Source organism: Fragaria vesca, linkage group LG1 (genome assembly GCF_000184155.1).
Source record: "Fragaria vesca subsp. vesca linkage group LG1, FraVesHawaii_1.0, whole genome shotgun sequence".
In the NCBI taxonomy this organism is placed as follows: domain Eukaryota; kingdom Viridiplantae; phylum Streptophyta; class Magnoliopsida; order Rosales; family Rosaceae; genus Fragaria; species Fragaria vesca.
Genome location: NC_020491.1, coordinates 15,219,668 through 15,236,599, shown reverse-complemented (window position 1 = coordinate 15,236,599; position 16,932 = coordinate 15,219,668). Strand labels below are relative to the sequence as shown.

At 40.4% G+C, this 16,932-nt stretch overlaps 4 protein-coding genes across 4 annotated transcripts; 3 read left to right on the top strand and 1 right to left on the bottom strand.

Moving 5' to 3' along the window:
* The first annotated feature begins 3,078 nt into the window (after positions 1-3,078).
* Positions 3,079-5,406, top strand: LOC101305109. The gene is made up of 2 exons (XM_004288261.1): positions 3,079-3,596; positions 3,684-5,406. The coding sequence occupies exons 1-2, from the start codon at positions 3,087-3,089 to the stop codon at positions 5,391-5,393; spliced, it is 2,220 nt and encodes a 739-aa protein (XP_004288309.1). The 5' UTR covers positions 3,079-3,086; the 3' UTR covers positions 5,394-5,406.
* A 2,462-nt stretch (positions 5,407-7,868) lies between these two features.
* LOC101304810 (lisH domain-containing protein C29A3.03c-like) lies at positions 7,869-11,152 on the bottom strand. The gene is made up of 2 exons (XM_004288260.1): positions 11,017-11,152; positions 7,869-9,558 (listed from the first exon to the last, which is right to left on the bottom strand). The coding sequence occupies exon 2, from the start codon at positions 9,497-9,499 to the stop codon at positions 8,348-8,350; it is 1,152 nt and encodes a 383-aa protein (XP_004288308.1). The 5' UTR covers positions 9,500-9,558; positions 11,017-11,152; the 3' UTR covers positions 7,869-8,347.
* A 1,094-nt stretch (positions 11,153-12,246) lies between these two features.
* Positions 12,247-14,129, top strand: LOC101306383. Its single transcript, XM_004289339.1, has 4 exons — positions 12,247-12,565; positions 12,693-12,784; positions 12,943-13,445; positions 14,105-14,129. Exons 1-4 carry the CDS (start codon positions 12,247-12,249, stop codon positions 14,127-14,129), a joined length of 939 nt encoding a protein of 312 aa, XP_004289387.1.
* Positions 14,130-14,503: 374 nt separating this feature from the next.
* Positions 14,504-14,944, top strand: LOC101306092 (F-box/kelch-repeat protein At3g06240-like). Its single transcript, XM_004289338.1, has one exon. It carries the CDS (start codon positions 14,504-14,506, stop codon positions 14,942-14,944), a length of 441 nt encoding a protein of 146 aa, XP_004289386.1.
* Positions 14,945-16,932: the final 1,988 nt, after the last annotated feature.

Below are 16,932 nucleotides of genomic sequence, written 5' to 3'. Positions count from 1 at the left end.
AAATTTATGGTTTGTCACCAATGAGAATCTGTCACATATTATTAGAGACGAAATTAGTGACGAAATGATTTTGTCACCCATACCAATGGGTGACAATTTTTTGTGAATAGGAGACAAAACAAGTTTGTCACTAAAAGGGTTTTCTCTTGTAGTGATTATTTTTCTTAGTAAACTCTTCGAACAAACATCTTCTCGGTCTATTTTTCGTGCTAGATTAATGGACTTCAGAATTAAGTATCTTTTAACGATTAAATTGAGTTATGAAACACATCAATGATATGCCAGAAATTTATGAAGAATGAGAAAGCATGTTTAATAATTTAAGCACCTCCAAACATCCATACATGTCACCCTGATCGATAATTCATTTATTTGATCGACTTGAATTATATACATCTTTCTGCGCATTAATATGTCCAAATTTAATTTCATTAATTCTTTTAACTACCTGCTCAAAATTAGTTTTATGTTGCTTCAGAAGCGAATCCGTTAGGTCAAATTAAAGTAGACATCGAGCAAACTAATGCAATACGTACGATTAAGTTTCAACTTTTGATTTCAACGTCAAATTAGGTTGACATGCACGTTCATTCTGCTAGTGATTAGGAAGTCTTAACATCCTAATCACTTCCCTAAGACGAAACGTACTGTTTAATAACTGCAGCTTAATTAATTGATTTCATATTTTCATAGTCAACCAAATTGGGCTCCAAGACTTGCTTTTTGGCACTTAGCAAGTTTGCATGCCAAAACATAACCATTTGCTCCTAATAATTTTTGAAGGATAGATTGTTGCTCCTAATATATAATATGATTAATATCTAGTTATCTACCAACAAATTAGTTTATTGATGAATTGCATATGCAAATTTTAGCGAATTGGTACCAAAGGATGTGAAAATTAACTTCATAAGTCAATTCGAGAAGATTCTTAAAACACGTTTTTGTTTATGTTTTAAGGTTGTAAACATGACTCTTTCTCTCTATGGTATGCATCTCTGTTCGTTGAATTGATATTTAACAATACAAAACCTTTGGAACAAAATTGTGTAATTAACTTTGGGATGAACAACGATTCTATAATATTATTGACCAGAATTTTTTAGTTACTAACTTTAAAGTCATTGGCATTTGACCTTGCAAGAAATGTAACAATCCCAATCAAGAAATGTAACTAAAGCCATTTTATACATGAATCAAAATGGCATAAAAAGAAAAAGAAAAAGAAAAAGAAAAAGAATTACTACCATAAATTCACAAGCAACAAAAAACATTGAATTACATAGGGCTGGAATTTGTTGATTTTTTGCCGCTTTCCAGTTCCAACACTGTTATTTTTCTCTGTACATCTAGGGATCAACGCAATAACAATAAACAAACCCCATATGCGCGCTTTTGCAAAAATGACCATTTAACCCTTTGTCCCCGACCAATACCCATCATCCCCAACGGAACCAGAGCCCCACCAATCAACAACGGATAGGACCAGACCAGAGTACCACAATACCAGGCCGGACCAGAGACTACCGTTTGGTTACAGTTTCGGTTACCAAACCTGTACCATTGCACCTTTTCACAGAAATATCGAGACCACTCTCCCATGTCAGTTCTAGCTCCCATAACTACTCCATGCAAATAGCCACACCATTAACCAACCCAGCCAAACAATAATGTCTCTACTTATGGACCGAACACTATTAACCAGTAGTTATATTTGGATGTGAAGACAACGATCAAACATATAGTTATTTTTTTGTCTGATAAACCGTTTAAATTCTATAACTAATTTATCCTGACCCGAACCGACAATCTCTTACTTATGAATAAAAGACTATCTAACTAACAAAGATAGGCAAGTTGGTATCTAACTACAACTTGAATGGTAATGGGTAAAAACAGATATATAGGGGTCATAACAATTTGTTTTGTTACGCGCTAAGCCACTAACCAACTCAGCCAAACAATAATGTCTCTACTTATGGACCGAACACTATTAACCAGTAGTTATATTTGGATGTGAAGACAACGATCAAACATATAGTTATTTTTTTGTCTGATAAACCGTTTAAATTCTACGACTAATTTATCCTGACCCGAACCGACAATCTCTTACTTATGAATAAAAGACTATCTGACTAACAAAAATAGGCAAGTTGGTATCTAACTACAACTTGAATTGTAATGGGTAAAAACAGATATATAGGGGTCATAACAATTTGTTTTGTTACGCGCTAAGCCACTAAATATAATCTTATTCATTGCTATTAATGGGGTGAACACTCATGAATTATATCTAACGATGTGTTAAATCTGCATTATTTATATCGAAGAAAATGTTAAAAGATTAACAATAATAATAGCAGAATAAGGCCAAAGTCATTAAATCGACTCAAGTATTATTTTTTTTTGTTAATGGACTCAAGTATTATAATTATATGAAAAGCTAGGGATTTTTTTTGCTTCACCCGGATTTTGTTTTAAAAGAAAGTTAGCTTTCTGGGTCGGTGACCATAACGTGGAAATGAATGGGACAGTGATAACCCAATTCCGAGGCTGTAGAGGGCCCCGTTGACTTGTTACTGTAGAGAGGTTAAACAACCTCCATTTGCCAGTCATCCAGAAAAGATAAATGTTAATCCCAATGGAATCCCATACCATCCTTAATATTAAAAAAAGAAAAAAGAAGAAGGGTATTATTAGTGGTTTTGCTTAATAATTGAGAAAGAGGAGAGCAGGGAGGGGGCTTGTCTATATGAGGGGGAAGGTGGTGAGAGATTAGAATTTGGCAAGTCCTCGCTCTTGTTTTTTGCATTTGCTGTGTTCTGTTTTTGGGTTGGTTTTGAATGAAGATAGGGATAGCACTTTAGCAACGCAGTTTTCAAATAGTTATAGCAATAGAGAAAGGTTGAAGGGATAGATAAAGAGAGTGAATCCAAATCCTAATAAGGAAAATGGAAACATGGGAAAGACCAAGATGAAAAAGCCACCTGCTTCCAATCCCAATCCTCTTCTTGTTTTGTCTTTTTAACCAGCACACACTCCCTGTGTAGCATCTCTATCACCAGAGAGCCCCCAATTTCCAGTTCATGCTCTTCTCTGTCTTTCTCTTTCTACCATTTTCCCAAAATCCCAAACCAGAAACACAAGGACTAGAGAAGGAATCAAAAATGGTGACCGGGTGGAGAAGGGCCTTCTGCACGTCTATCCCTAAAGAGAGACAGACCAAAGTTGTTAGAGAGAAGCAACAACAATGTGAGAACACTAACACCACCAATAACCAAAGCCCCAAAATCACCTCCAAGTTCGGCTTCTTCTCCTCCTCCTCCTCCTCAAACCCATCCACTCCTCACCTCCAATCCCAGCCGGTCTCGAGTCCCAGCCTCCGCTGCCGCACCACCGCCGCTACAGCTCCAACCACCCCCAATTCTTCTCTCCCCAACAGCCCAAAACTCCAATGCAACATCCCTCCCGCCACCACCACCACCCCAAAGAAATCCAGCAGCTATAGCCCCAGGCTGTTCCAACGATCCAACCCCTCCTCGCCTAAGTCGCCTTCGAGCTTCTCCCTCCTCAAATCCACCCTCCGCCTCAACAAAGTAAGCCAGCACAACTCTTTATATTATCTTGTTTATATTTCTGTTTACCTTTTGCTGATGACCGGTTTTCTTTTCTTCTTTTTCCAGAGTAGATGCGGAATCTGCTTGCAGAGCGTTAAAAGCGGACAAGGTACGGCCATTTTCACAGCCGAGTGCTCCCACTCGTTTCACTTCCCTTGCGTCAAGAACCAACCGCTCCACCTCTGCCCCGTCTGCAACGCCACCTGGAAGGAGCTCCCTCTCCTCGACATTCTCACTCCCCAGACTAAGCCCCAAACTGACAGCCACTCCAAGCTCAGGGACGTCAAGACCAAGCCGTTGAGAGTTTACAACGACGACGAGCCGCTCATGTCGCCGACTTCCGGCGCCAGGTTCAATCCGATTCCGGAGTCGGATGAGAATGATGAAGAAAACGACGCCGTTGAGTTCCAGGGATTTTTTGTCAATTCAGAGAGAAGTAGTGTCTGTTCCGGGAATCGGAAGAGTGTGGAGCTCAGTTTGTTGCCGGAATCCGCGGTGGTGGCGGCTGGGAAGAGTTACGAGACTTACGCCGTCGTGTTGAAAGTCAAAGCTCCGCAGCTTCCGGAGCGCAGGACCCCGCGTCGGGCTCCGATTGACCTTGTGACGGTGGTTGACGTCAGCGCGACTACCAGCCGCTCCAGGATTCAGGCCACGAAACGCGCGCTGAGGTTGATCGTTTCTTCTCTCTCCGACGCCGACCGCCTCTCCATCGTGGCGTTCTCGTCAACTTCGAAGAGGCTGTTGCCGTTGAGGAGGATGACGTCAGCCGGCCGGAGATCGGCGCGTCAGATAGTCGACGCGCTCTGCGGAGTTGGGCAGGGGATGTGTGTGAACGACGCGCTGAAGAAAGCGGCGAAGGTGTTGCAAGACCGCCGCGAGAGGAACCCAGTCGCTAGTATTATGCTGCTATCCGACGTTGCCCATTCCGCCAATCAGAAGCGCTCCTCCCCGGTCGTGTCATCCACGCGCTTCCCTCACCTCGACGTCCCAGTCCACACCGTCGGGTTAGCCGAAACTACCGACGACGCGTTCGTCAAGTGCGTGGGGGGTTTATTAAGCGTGGTGGTCAAAGACGTCAAGCTCCAGCTCAGCGTGGTAACCGGCTCAGCCAACGCCGAGATTGCGGCGGTTTATTCTCTCACGGGCCGGCCCACCGCTCTCGGATCCGGTTCGATCCGGCTCGGCGACCTCTATGCCGGAGAAGAGCGAGAACTGCTCGTCGAATTGAAAGTCCCGGCCAATTCCGCCGGGTCCCACAACCAGAACGCGATGATGTCCGTACGGTCCACCTACAGAGACCCGTCGTCAAATGAGCTCGTATCTCCCAAAGAGCGAGCCCTCCTCGTACCCCGCTCGCAGGCCGTGCGATCGTCCTCCTCAATGTCCAACCCCAACATCCAACGTCTCCGAAACCTCCACGTCACGGCCCGAGCCGTGGCCGAGTCGCGCCGGTTCTTGGAGCGGAACGACTTCTCAGGCGCATATCATTTGCTGACGTCAGCCCGAGCTCTATTGCTCCAGTCAAGCTCGGCTTCGGCGGAGGAGTTTCTTCGCGGATTGGAGGCTGAGATGGCGGAGCTCCACCGTGGAAGGCAGCAGCAGAGTACTGTAGCACAGAGGCAGAGAGGGAGCGGACACGTGGAGGCTGAGAAGCCGGAGCCGCTGACGCCGACCTCGGCTTGGCGCGCCGCCGAGAGGTTGGCGAAGGTGGCGATAATGAGAAAGTCGATGAACAGAGTCAGCGATTTACACGGCTTCGAAAACGCCAGATTTTAGCTTTCTTAAATTTTTAGATTTTCTTTTTTAAATTTTTTGGGAATTTTCATATATTTTGTAATTGTAAAAGAAACAGAAATATATATGATGATATTGGTGGGAAAGAAAATAATGTTTTAAAAAGAGAAATTATTATTTGAAACCGGGGCCCGGGCCCAGGCCCATAGTAGTGACAAGCGGTAGAGGACGGCCTGGCCCTTTTGGAAAGGAACGGATAGTGATAGTTGCAAGAGTGAGGAGAAATTAAAACCTCACAAAAAATATGAGAAATTATTGGTGTTGTGTTGTGGCTTTCCTTTGCTATTTGATATTGTCTCAGTTAGTATTCCCAACCCCCAAAACCCAGAAGAACCCAAAAATCTGAGTTCAATTATGTATGTATTTCTAAGAGGAGGTAGGGAATGGGGGTATTTGGATTTTTATAAAAATAAATTATTGGGTATTTTGTTTTTATTTGGTTGTTGGGTCTAATCAATAATGAGGTTGCAAGTGATGGGTCCGTGTTTGTATGAGCTGGTGTTTTGGTAGTACATAGTGGTTTTGGTGGGTTCATTAGGAGAAGGCTATAGCAAATGGCTTACATGATGAAGCAAAAGGATAATGCCAAGGGCAAAAATGCTTATAATAGACCATATCACTTTGTTCTTCCAAGTTCCATCTGCTTAGGAATTTAGGAGTGGTGGGTTTTGTTTTGGCATAATCATTGTCATTTGTATATAAACAAGTTGGTTTACATGATGGTGTTTGTTTCTTTTGCCATTCTTTTGGCCAAAAGGGAAGTTGGTACTAGATAGTGTACAATGTATTTGTAGTCAAATTCGATCATTTTACATCCCTTTTGGTTGTCACCTCATATGTGGAGCACTTGTGAGATTCATATAAACCCTATCGGAACCAAACGAAATGCTCTAAAGTATATGTAATTATCTGTAATGCGTGTGGGAAAGAGAAAGATGCAATGCACATGTTCAGTTATCCGTGATAATTGTGTGTACAAGAGGAGGGGGTCAATATCCGAATCGATGGAATTTCTCAATGAAAGAAATGGGGATGATGATTGATGATAACTTGGATACGATGCATGCACGTTTGTTCAACAAGAATTTCATAAGCATAGCCATCCAAACACTATGCTTGAATTGCGCTTGACCAGAAATATCTGAAAAGAAAAAACCCGAATATGAGAGGAAAATCAGTCTTAGGCATTCAAGAAAAAACAATGGACCTTTGCTACATTCCTATCAAAGTAGTTAGGATGTGAGACCCCTCTTATTAATTCGTATTCTGTATTACAAGGACCTTTACACATATCAACAACACACTACATTCAGGTTTCTGAATTGATACCTTGACAGGCCATTTTCCTCCGGCCTAAATCAATCATCTGTAGTGAAAATTTGAATCAACAATGACATACTTGGTACCACAAAGTCTCACTCCTAAGGACGCGACTTGGGGAATGCGAGGATCCTCTCAGGTGTCTCAGCCACACGATTTGGTTTGCTTAGATCAAACATCTAACCTAAGTACCTAACAAACTCAAGGGTTGGAGTAACGGGTACCGTTAGGATTTCTACTTTGGTATGTAGCTGATTTCTTGAAGTTCATGCCTATAGTCGTCTGATCCAAGAAAACCAAATCTAGTAGAGCTAAGATAGTCTTGCCCCTCAGCAAGTTCCAAGCTTGGATTCATGGAGCTGCTTAAGATCTGCAATCCCTAGCCAGCAAAAAATCACATGCTTTAGATGAAGGACCACTCCATTGCTCTAGTATTAGCAGACTCCAGTAATGCGAGTATAATCAATCTTACATTAGCTTACATGACTTTGATTACACGTTAGTAAAAGATAAAGGTGAAAACAAAAGGCCCTAAACACTCTAGAAGCCTAAATCTGCGTGAAAGAGAGAAAGGTGAAAAGGAAGTGACAGTAACTTAAGCTTGAAAAAGGGTTTCAGGGTTTCGTTTTCTTCCAAGACTCTTCCATGGTTCTGGCCAGGAGCTCTTTATTCAACTTTTGGGGTGCTCTACTGATGATTTCCTTAAATTGCGCCCACTCTTGAATCCCTTTGAGTGGAGGGTAGTCATCAGTGTGTCTTGGCTTTTTCTTTCTTTCTTTTTCTATTGCTGCTTTTCAAAATGTGCATCTCAAAGCAGCACAACTGAATTATAATTAAGAACCCCAAAAGGCACATCTAAGGGACTAATGGATTGTATACCTATGGTTTAATATTTCACCACGAAGATATGATTACATGTGTTTGGGGATAGCCAAGTTCCCAAAATGTGTGACAAAATTAAGTATTCCGAAGCCGGTCATTAGTGCTCTTAAATCTTACAAGGAAAAGAGAAATCAGATTCTATGACTATCACAAAGATCTGAGGTTTAAAAAATCCAAGACGAGTGAGACTTCTCTAAGAAAACAGATATCAGTCTAATTATCATCCAAAAATTTGTTTAGGACGAATATAAATTTGGAAAGAGAATAAGTTAAGGTACTTCAGTAAAAATAAAAGGATACAGATAATTAAATGAGGAAGTACTAGAGAATACCTGCAAGTCTGCTTGAGCTTGGTTAAAAAGTTCAGATGAAATAATTCTAAGGCTGTCCCCAAGTATGGCTTTGTAGTACCAGCCTGGACTTGAGATCCATAAATATCAGAACAGATAAAGCTCAACACTTTAACTAAGCCCATTACATTACCCAGGAGGAGCAGCAGAACTTATCCAGCAGGATGAAACCAGAACATGCATTCAAATTGATCAGTGGAACTGGAATGCTTATACTAACAGCCAGTAGAAAAAAAATTTCTATTTACAACCAAGGGATTGATCAACAGCACACTAGACAAACCAGCTTTTGCCACGATAACAACACATTTGAGCTACACGACATAAACATAAGCTACAAGCTTGACAAGTTTGAGGGAGTTGCAACTAGATTTTGAAGATACATCAGAAATGGAGCTGCCTACACTGTGCTGAATCGATATCGGAAGGACAGTAAGGACATTTGAAGGTTTTTGTGCCGTTCTTTGACATCTTTGTAATAGACTGCTTGCAGAGCACATGTCCACATGACATCAACATAGGGGGATTTTCATCAGTTGCTTGTTCCTTGGACACCGGACAAACAAAAATAGAATGGAACTGAAACTCACGGTCCAACTCCACCGGCACAGGCAACTGCTTCATAGTCTGCCATTCATTTTTCTTCCCAACCATTACATTCATAAACTTGAGAAGAGGTGGCAACCCCTGAACTCCAGCAGCTATAGTCATGCTCAATGGGCTCTCATAAGACTGGCCAAGAATATTGCAGAACTGCCTAGTTAGCCCCCCAATAACTTTCTCCCAATTCGCTTTGGATAATAGGTGAAAGTATGGTGACATATCAAGCTTTCCAGCCCATAAAATAGATACCATGAGCTTCTGAAATTCAGCCATATGGTCAGAAGCAAAAGGAGCAAGACAAGTTTTGGCATAAGCAATAGCTCCATATTTGTCTCCCTTCTGCAATATACCCATAAACTGTAGACTGTGAAGTTGCAGTAGTAGATCTGATCCATTTGGTTTGAGTTTATCAGAATTAGCAATGGCCCACTTCAGTGCTGGCTCTAAGTTCTGACATTTCATTGCTTCAACTATCTGAAACATCTCCTGAAACTGAGATTTCATAGCAGCTGTAGATTCTGGTTCTCCAGCCTCACTTAGAAAACAGTCTCCAAGTTCGAAAAGGCCCTGCCTATAGAAATGACTGCCTATTATCTCATTAACCGTATGAGCATCAAACTCGATGTTTCTATAAGCCTTGGCTATATCAGGATTGAATGATTTCTCGAGAAGCTTTGGGTACTTGCTCAATGCCAGATTCAGTTCCTTCTGAGTGCTTTCGGTCTGACTGACAGGTGCAATGTCTTTTAACTTGTTTTTGAGTTCAGCAATGGTAGATTTAAAATCAACCTGAGATGCACACTCATTAGACTGTATTTTCTGTAACGTCTGCTTGATTTCTTGGTCAATCAGATCAAGAACTTCTTGATTTTTGGAGCATGACAGCTTTTGTTTCTTCGTAACACGTTCAAATGCATCTTTAATCAGCTCCATTAATTTTATTTAACTGTACAGTTTCTGATGAGAATATAGATGCAAAAACCTGCAAAAAGCTGGAAAGAACTCGTATAAGCTTAAAATGTGATAGCATGCAAGATTACTGGCTTAGAAAATGATTGTCATAAGAAATACAACCGCAACTGTCTAACATGTTCACTTCACAAACATAAGAAAAGGCATCAAAAGCGAACCAAAAGATTTGTATTCATGCTTCATATTATAAAACTAAACATCTTCCATTATGCGGTAAATCCAGTTTTTCCACAAGTACTCTTACATGATTTTCATAACTTTTATTAATCATATTCCCAATCATGTTGGAAACTCAAAATCCTTGCAAATCTATTTTATTGATTTATTATTAGTGAAGTTTGTGAACAAAGAAGAAGCACAAACTCAATTATTTATATTATAATTAATAATCTGCATCTTATCACAACTTTTTGTAAAGTTGATATCGCTCCTGGTATTTGTCCAGAAAAGAAGAGAAGATATCACTACTGTTTTATCTATGATTTGCTCCAGCCCAGAGGGCCAATATTCTGGTAATTTATATACAAAACTATTTTGGTACTACAAGTGTTAAATGTTGGACACTTCATCCAGAAAATTAACAGTTTCCTGCCACAATTATCTTGCTCAAGAATCACACAAACATAGGTTAGTGTGCCATAAAAAAAGTAAGATGCATACCTCCAAGTACAATTCACAGTGAGAAATCTGTGATCGACCAGTGAACTAGGTACATAAAGTGAAAGGCGAACACATTTACAAACATATTTTATGCCACAATAGGCAGTGTCCTAAACCAATGACCCTAAGTGTTAATCAAGAGTGCCTTAAAGAGAACAAAAGATTTAAATCAGTTCAAGTTTCTTCTTTGCGTGTTAGTTGTTATGTGGTATTTGAAATCATGGCATGCTCGCAGCTAGAGAAAAGGGATTGACATGATCAGGTTGCTAAATTCCTAGTAAAAGCAGCGAAGCTACAAATATCAGAGACTATGTCCTACCTCCCCTCTAAACTACAATACACGGATCAATCCTTTTCAGTTCGACAGAGTGAAAAGGGAAAACATGACATAAAAGAATATCAGTCTCCACATTCATAAACCATGCTTCTTAAGAATCTTTGAACAAGATAGATCCACTAATCCTCGCAGCTAACCTGTTTACCAACACTGCTATACTATATTTCCTTAGTTTTATGATTACTACACTGTTCAAACTGTAAGAACAAACTACAGATAGCATTCTTCTAATCCAAAACCTTGAGCTTCACTCCTCTTATATTCCTAATCCTAATGTATGAGATTTAACCACAAACGAATTCAGATACGATTCAAGAATTTCATTCTTTCACGATACCAGTGATGCGGTTAATTTTTTGTTCAAAAATCTCAACATCGAAAACAAACTCAATCTCGATTCAAAAATCACAGAACGAAAACAAATCATCTTCTATATATAAACTTTACTCTATTGAAACTCGAATCAAGGTTGAAAAATTACCGTCAGAGAAAATCTAGATTCGAATCCTGGCCTTTCAGTGAGAATCGTGCGCGGCTGCGATAACACGGCGGCGGAAGACGGAGAGGAGCGGCGGCGACAGAGACTTGAGATCGGTGGAGGAGAGAGAGAGAGAGAGAGAGAGAGAGAGAGAGAGAGAGAGAGAGAGAGAGAGAGAGAGGTTAGATTGGTGGATTTAGGTTTTATTCGAAAAAAAGGAGATAAGAGAGGGGTAAAAAATGGTTCGCAGAATTTGGAGGGTATTTAAACTGTCGTAACCGAAAGAGAGAGGCACCAAAACGGTGTCGTTTACTGCTCTCTGGACTCTTCTACTCTTTGCTATAGCCCACCGTCGAAACCAACCCCTCTCGCTACCGGAAATGGCGGGAAAGGACCCATATCGTCTCGAAACGGTGGCGTTTGGTTATCTTCGATCCGCAATTCGCCAATTCCCAACTCAAACTAGCTCCCCGTTCAAGTCACCGGAATGGGAGAATTGGGTATTTTCACTCTATTCATATTTCAATTTTTGCTTGAAAACTCTCAGTTGCTTATCTTCTGCTGCTGTTAACTATCAGTTACTCAAACTTGAACATCTTGATTCTCCCTGTTCTTAGATTTGTCTTGATTTCTATTCTTCCCACCATTATCATATATAATTTGTAATGCAAGATTGATCTTAAATTAAGTTGCAATAGCCTATCGGGTGTCTGTTAGTGGCAACTGATCTAAGAATAAAAGGGAGACAATTTGCTGTTGGTTGTTGAATCGAATGTTCTGAAAGTATGCGTTACTTTGATTTGGAATCTGGGGTTGCAGGAACTAGTACTGCTTGACCAGTTGAAGTTTAGGTCTTTAGGATCTTGGTACAAAACGTTTCTGGCAACTCTTTTGAAAGTGATATACTATGCCAATGTTGTATTTAATTATCTTCTTTTATTACATGCTGTCATTGGTAGTACAATGACATCCTATAAGAGTTTAGTTTGATGATTCTATGATTCTATCTATTGTATTATCGACGGGTATTTCTGTATATCAAACTAGGACACCAATTGAGGGAGATATCCTATTAGAATAGGATATTAGAGCTGTAATAGGAATCGATGTACTTACTTCTTGTAACCTATAAAGGCCTTTAGTTTGTCTCATACTTTATCACAATTCAGTGACCGAAACCCTGAACTAATCTTTACCTTAGTCTCCAGCCAAGGTTTAACGCAATCTCAATCAATGGCGGGAAAGCACATATCCGAAGATATTATTGTAGACATCCTCTCCAGGTTACCCATCAAATCTCTAATCCGGTGCTGCTGTGTTTCGAAAAGGTGGGGTTCTATAGTTTCTGATCCCCAGTTCGCCAAAGTTCAGTTTAAAGTAGCTTCCCAGCAGAAACCCTCGAGTTCCAGACTCCTCTGCAACATATACCAAACTGAGTCCATAGATTTGGAGACGCGGTTGTGTTCTGGAGCCAACTTTTGGGGTAGCAAGCTTACCTTGCCATTCCAGCAACCCAAATACACTGATAAAAGAGCACTGGGCTCGTGCGATGGTTTGGTGTGTCTTTGGATAAGTACTATTACTAGTACTGAACTTTACATCTGGAACCCATCAGCTCGATTCTTGCACAAGTTACCCGATCCAGTGTTCTCTGGAAAAATGGACTATGTCTTCTACAGTGGTTTTGGCCACTTATCGGCTACTTATGAGTGATGACTACAAAGTTGTGGTTGCTGCAGCCACTTCTGATGACAACAACTTGTATTCCGAGGTGAAAATCTTCTCATGCAGAACAGGTCTTTGGAAAAGGATTGATTCCCCTATCACTCGAACTCTATTGTCATATCAAAAAGGCGCTCTTTTAAGGGAGACCATTGGATTTGCGACTATCTCCTAAGACCAAAACTGTTTGCTTTTGATTTGGTAAAGGAGGAGTTCAGGGAATTGCCGCTGCCTAATAATTTTGATCAAGAACTCGACCTTTATGATAAATTGGTTTGTGATTCTTGGGGAGGATGCCTGCATGTGTTTCGTTATCCATTCTTTACTACCAGTTATGTTGAGTTATGGGTCATGAGAGAATATGGTTTGAGTGGCTCATGGGCTAAGCTCTTTAACATGAAGTTAACTTTTCCGCCTGAGCACATGGTGGTTCTCTTCGCATTCCTGGCTATGGAAACCAGTACATTTGTGGAAAAATCCACTTTGAATAGTGTGACAGATTCCGGGATGGAGATGATGAGGATTGAACATAAAGGCGAGCCGCTTGTTATGGGTAGGCTTGACAGGGCTTCTGAAATGACTATGTATGAGGAGAGTCTACTCCAGATTCCTGATTATCATACAGTGAAAGAGAAGGAGGAAGACACTACTCAAAATCCAAAAGATGGTCTATGCAGAAGAATAATTACAAGCTGCCTCACTCTGTTCAGGTACTTCTGGTTAGTTACTCCTCATTTTCACTCTATTTACAATATTTCGATATCTGATTATCTGCTGCTTAACATTGATTCACCCCAACTTGAGATTTTCAAACTTGAGTCGAAATCTCAAAGTTGGGCTCTTCAAATGTCGTATGAATTCTTCTTTTTCTTTTTTCTTATTATTTATGAATAAAATTTTCTTTGGAGTAAAGCTATAATTAAACTCAAAATCTAATAACGAAACAACGAAAATATTTAAGCTATATACCCTTACATAGGGCTTCTTCTTTTTCTTTTTTTTCCGGTTTATTTAGTCTTTCTACTGTATTAATTCATAGTTTATTATTATGTATATATAATTATGTCAATTTCATATTAAATATCATTGTTTTTCCTTTCCGATGAGTGCAACGGGGGCCTACGTACAATGATTACTTTTTTCTGAAAATACAATGAGTATTAGCTTGTCCTTAATTATCTTTAATCACCTCTAGTTTCTCAATTAAGAAACTTTAATTAATGTGTCACAGACAATTACACCTAATAAAAAGCTATAAAAATAAAATATGGGCCCTTAGTCTTCCGGGGCCCTGAGTCGATGGGCTCTTCAGACTACACTGGTCCGGGCATGGGATTTGATTGAAATCTGTTAGGTCTTGTTTGCATAGATGGAGAGCTTTACAAGGCCGGTAAATGCTTGAGGGTATTCGAATATCTAGTTATCATTTATCAAAGATGTTATGAGAAACTAGCTAGAAGTCTTGTCTAACACATATAGATTTGGAATCACTCCTTCCAAATCACTCTGATATAGATTTGAAGTCTTGTCTTTTTAATTTTTTTTGGAGTAAGATTCAGATTACGCATGCAATCCTACTTTGGCATTACTTAGGTTGCTGGTTCTATTTGCGATCGGAGTTATTATCTTCTTCGTCTCATACTCTGATAGCTTGATCAGATCATAATATAACTTAACTCCCTATTGATTTTCTGGTGCGGCAAGAGTTTATCGTAAGTCCGCAATAAACCACAACCTCCACCATATCGAAAGCTGAAAGTGTCTTTCAATGGCGGGAAACAATATACCAGAAGACATTATAGTTGAAATCCTCTCTAAGCTACCTGTCAAATCCCTGCTCCGATTCCGATGTGTTTCAAAACGCTGGTGTTCAATAGTGTCTGATCCTCAGTTCGCCAAGCTCCAGTTTAAAGTAGCTTGTGAGCAGAAAACTCTGAATCACAGACTCCTCTTTACCCGCAACGACTCTGAATTTGAATCCTTAGACTTGGAGACGCCGTGGAATGGAGACAAGCCTTCAATTAGAAAGCTTACCGCTGCATTAGAGTTTGCGGAATGGAGCAGACTTCATGCAGAGGTACTAGGCTCTTGCAATGGTTTGGTATCTGTGGCAACTCCTAACATTTGGGACCCATCAACTGGTGTTATTCAATGTTACATTTGGAACCCATCGACTGGATTCTCGCATACACTACCCGTCCAGGTTTAAGTTATATAAGTTACGGTGGTTTTGGCAATTTGCCGGCCACTGACGACTACAAAGTTTTGGTGGCCGAATCCAATTGTCATTCGGAGAAGCCGGTCCCGGTGGAGGTTAAGATTTTCTCAACAAGAGCTGGCCTTTGGAAAAGGATCGAATGATCACCTTTTAACTCCCACCTCACCTATAAACATTCTGGGGCTCTTTTGGGCAAGACATTCCATTGGGTAGGTGACTCTCTCCAGCGTAACTTTGATGCTGTGAGAGTACCAGGTATCTTTGCCTTTGATTTTGAGGAGGAGAAGTTCTGGGAAATGCCGCTGCCTACTTTGCACCAAGCCGGTGATACAATTCGCCTTCATGGTTTAGATTCTTGTGGAGGATGCCTGTATGGGTTTTTCTTCCGGTACGGTGATTTGGGTTGTCATGAGTTATGGATAATGAGAGAATATGGGGTGCGTGACTCTTGGACTAAGCTTTTCAACTTACAAGTTTTGAATCAGCTTATTGATCCTGAGAATTTATGCGTCTCTCCCCTTTTTTGGCTACGGAAACTAGTACAGTACGTGGTAAAGTGGACTAATGTAGACTCCGGATTCCTGATCATCATCAAGTGGTGCCTGCAAAGCTAAAATCAGGAGGAATAATTGCACGGTGCCTTGCTATGTTCAAATGCTTCTGTTAATTCCGATGCAATAATTTGAAATCTTAATATTTTGTGTCATAGAGAATCAGTCAGTGATGAATGGTGGTGGCAATTGATAGGCCAATTAAAACCGATGTAACATCAAGAGGCCATGACACTTGAACAAACCCAAGACTCCAAAAATGAGCACATGAGCAGATATGGCTCCACTGATCAAGAAGTTCCATGTCCAAAAACTCCCAACTTTTTCTCAACCCAACAGGGCCCTAAATAGATATGTATATCGACTTCAATTGCACAAAGTCTACTTTCTAGAATTTCTATATATATGTTTTTGGCAAGAGATGACAATTTCATTAATTATTTGGAAACAACTTAGCTATATGTGTGGACAAACTCTTGTGTCAATCGTGCTTGATATTGCCAATGAATTGAGACTACCCTAGAATCTTATATCCACAAAGAGCTCGACTATGGAGGAAACCAGAAGAAAGACTACCCTAGAAGGGTAAATTTGTTTAGCACTTTGTTCAATCTGATGTTGGTTTCTTCCATCTGGTTACCTCTACAGTAACCGACATCAGATTGAACAGAATGGAAACCAGAAGAAGCAGGAAGGGGAAGAACATTTCCAATAGAGAGACACCTTCAATGTGGTAAGGAGACAAAACAAATGACTAAACATGTCCATATTCTGGCCACAGCTCAAGTGATATTTCCCTTATAAATTATATAGTTTTATGGCCTCAAATTGGTATTGTTAAGCTGCTTTCACTGAATAGAGTCCATTCTCCTCCAAGCTTGGAACTTCCCCATCATTATCATCATCATCCCTGTTTTTTTTTTCTCTGTTTCATTTATCTCTCCAAGAAATTAAAACAGTAGCCACCTCCCCCCAAACCAGACAAATCAAGGCCATGCCCTCCACATTCACACTATCCATTTGATTCCATTCCTCTAATAATTTGACCCATCAATGTCACACCCCTAGAAAAAAATGTCATCATTTGGTTAACAACAACAAAGCACGGGCATTAACTCATTGAGTTTCAGCCTCTACCACATAATCCCTCCCCTGGTTTAGTGGTTACCATTTTTTCCTCCAAGTATATAAGAGCCATTTCAAACCAAACCAGACCTCACCAGACACTTTTGTTGAAAGTTACATTCACAATCTTTAGTTTTATGGTTTTCATGGTGCTTTCATGTGGATATGTCAATTGCAAATTCCAAGTCTAGGTCATGAAAATTCAAATGGGATTTCCACGAACTTTCCCAAATGGTTTTTATACATGAGATTCCAAAACCAGAAGCCCCCATTGGCCAAATCCATAAAAATAAGCATGTCACT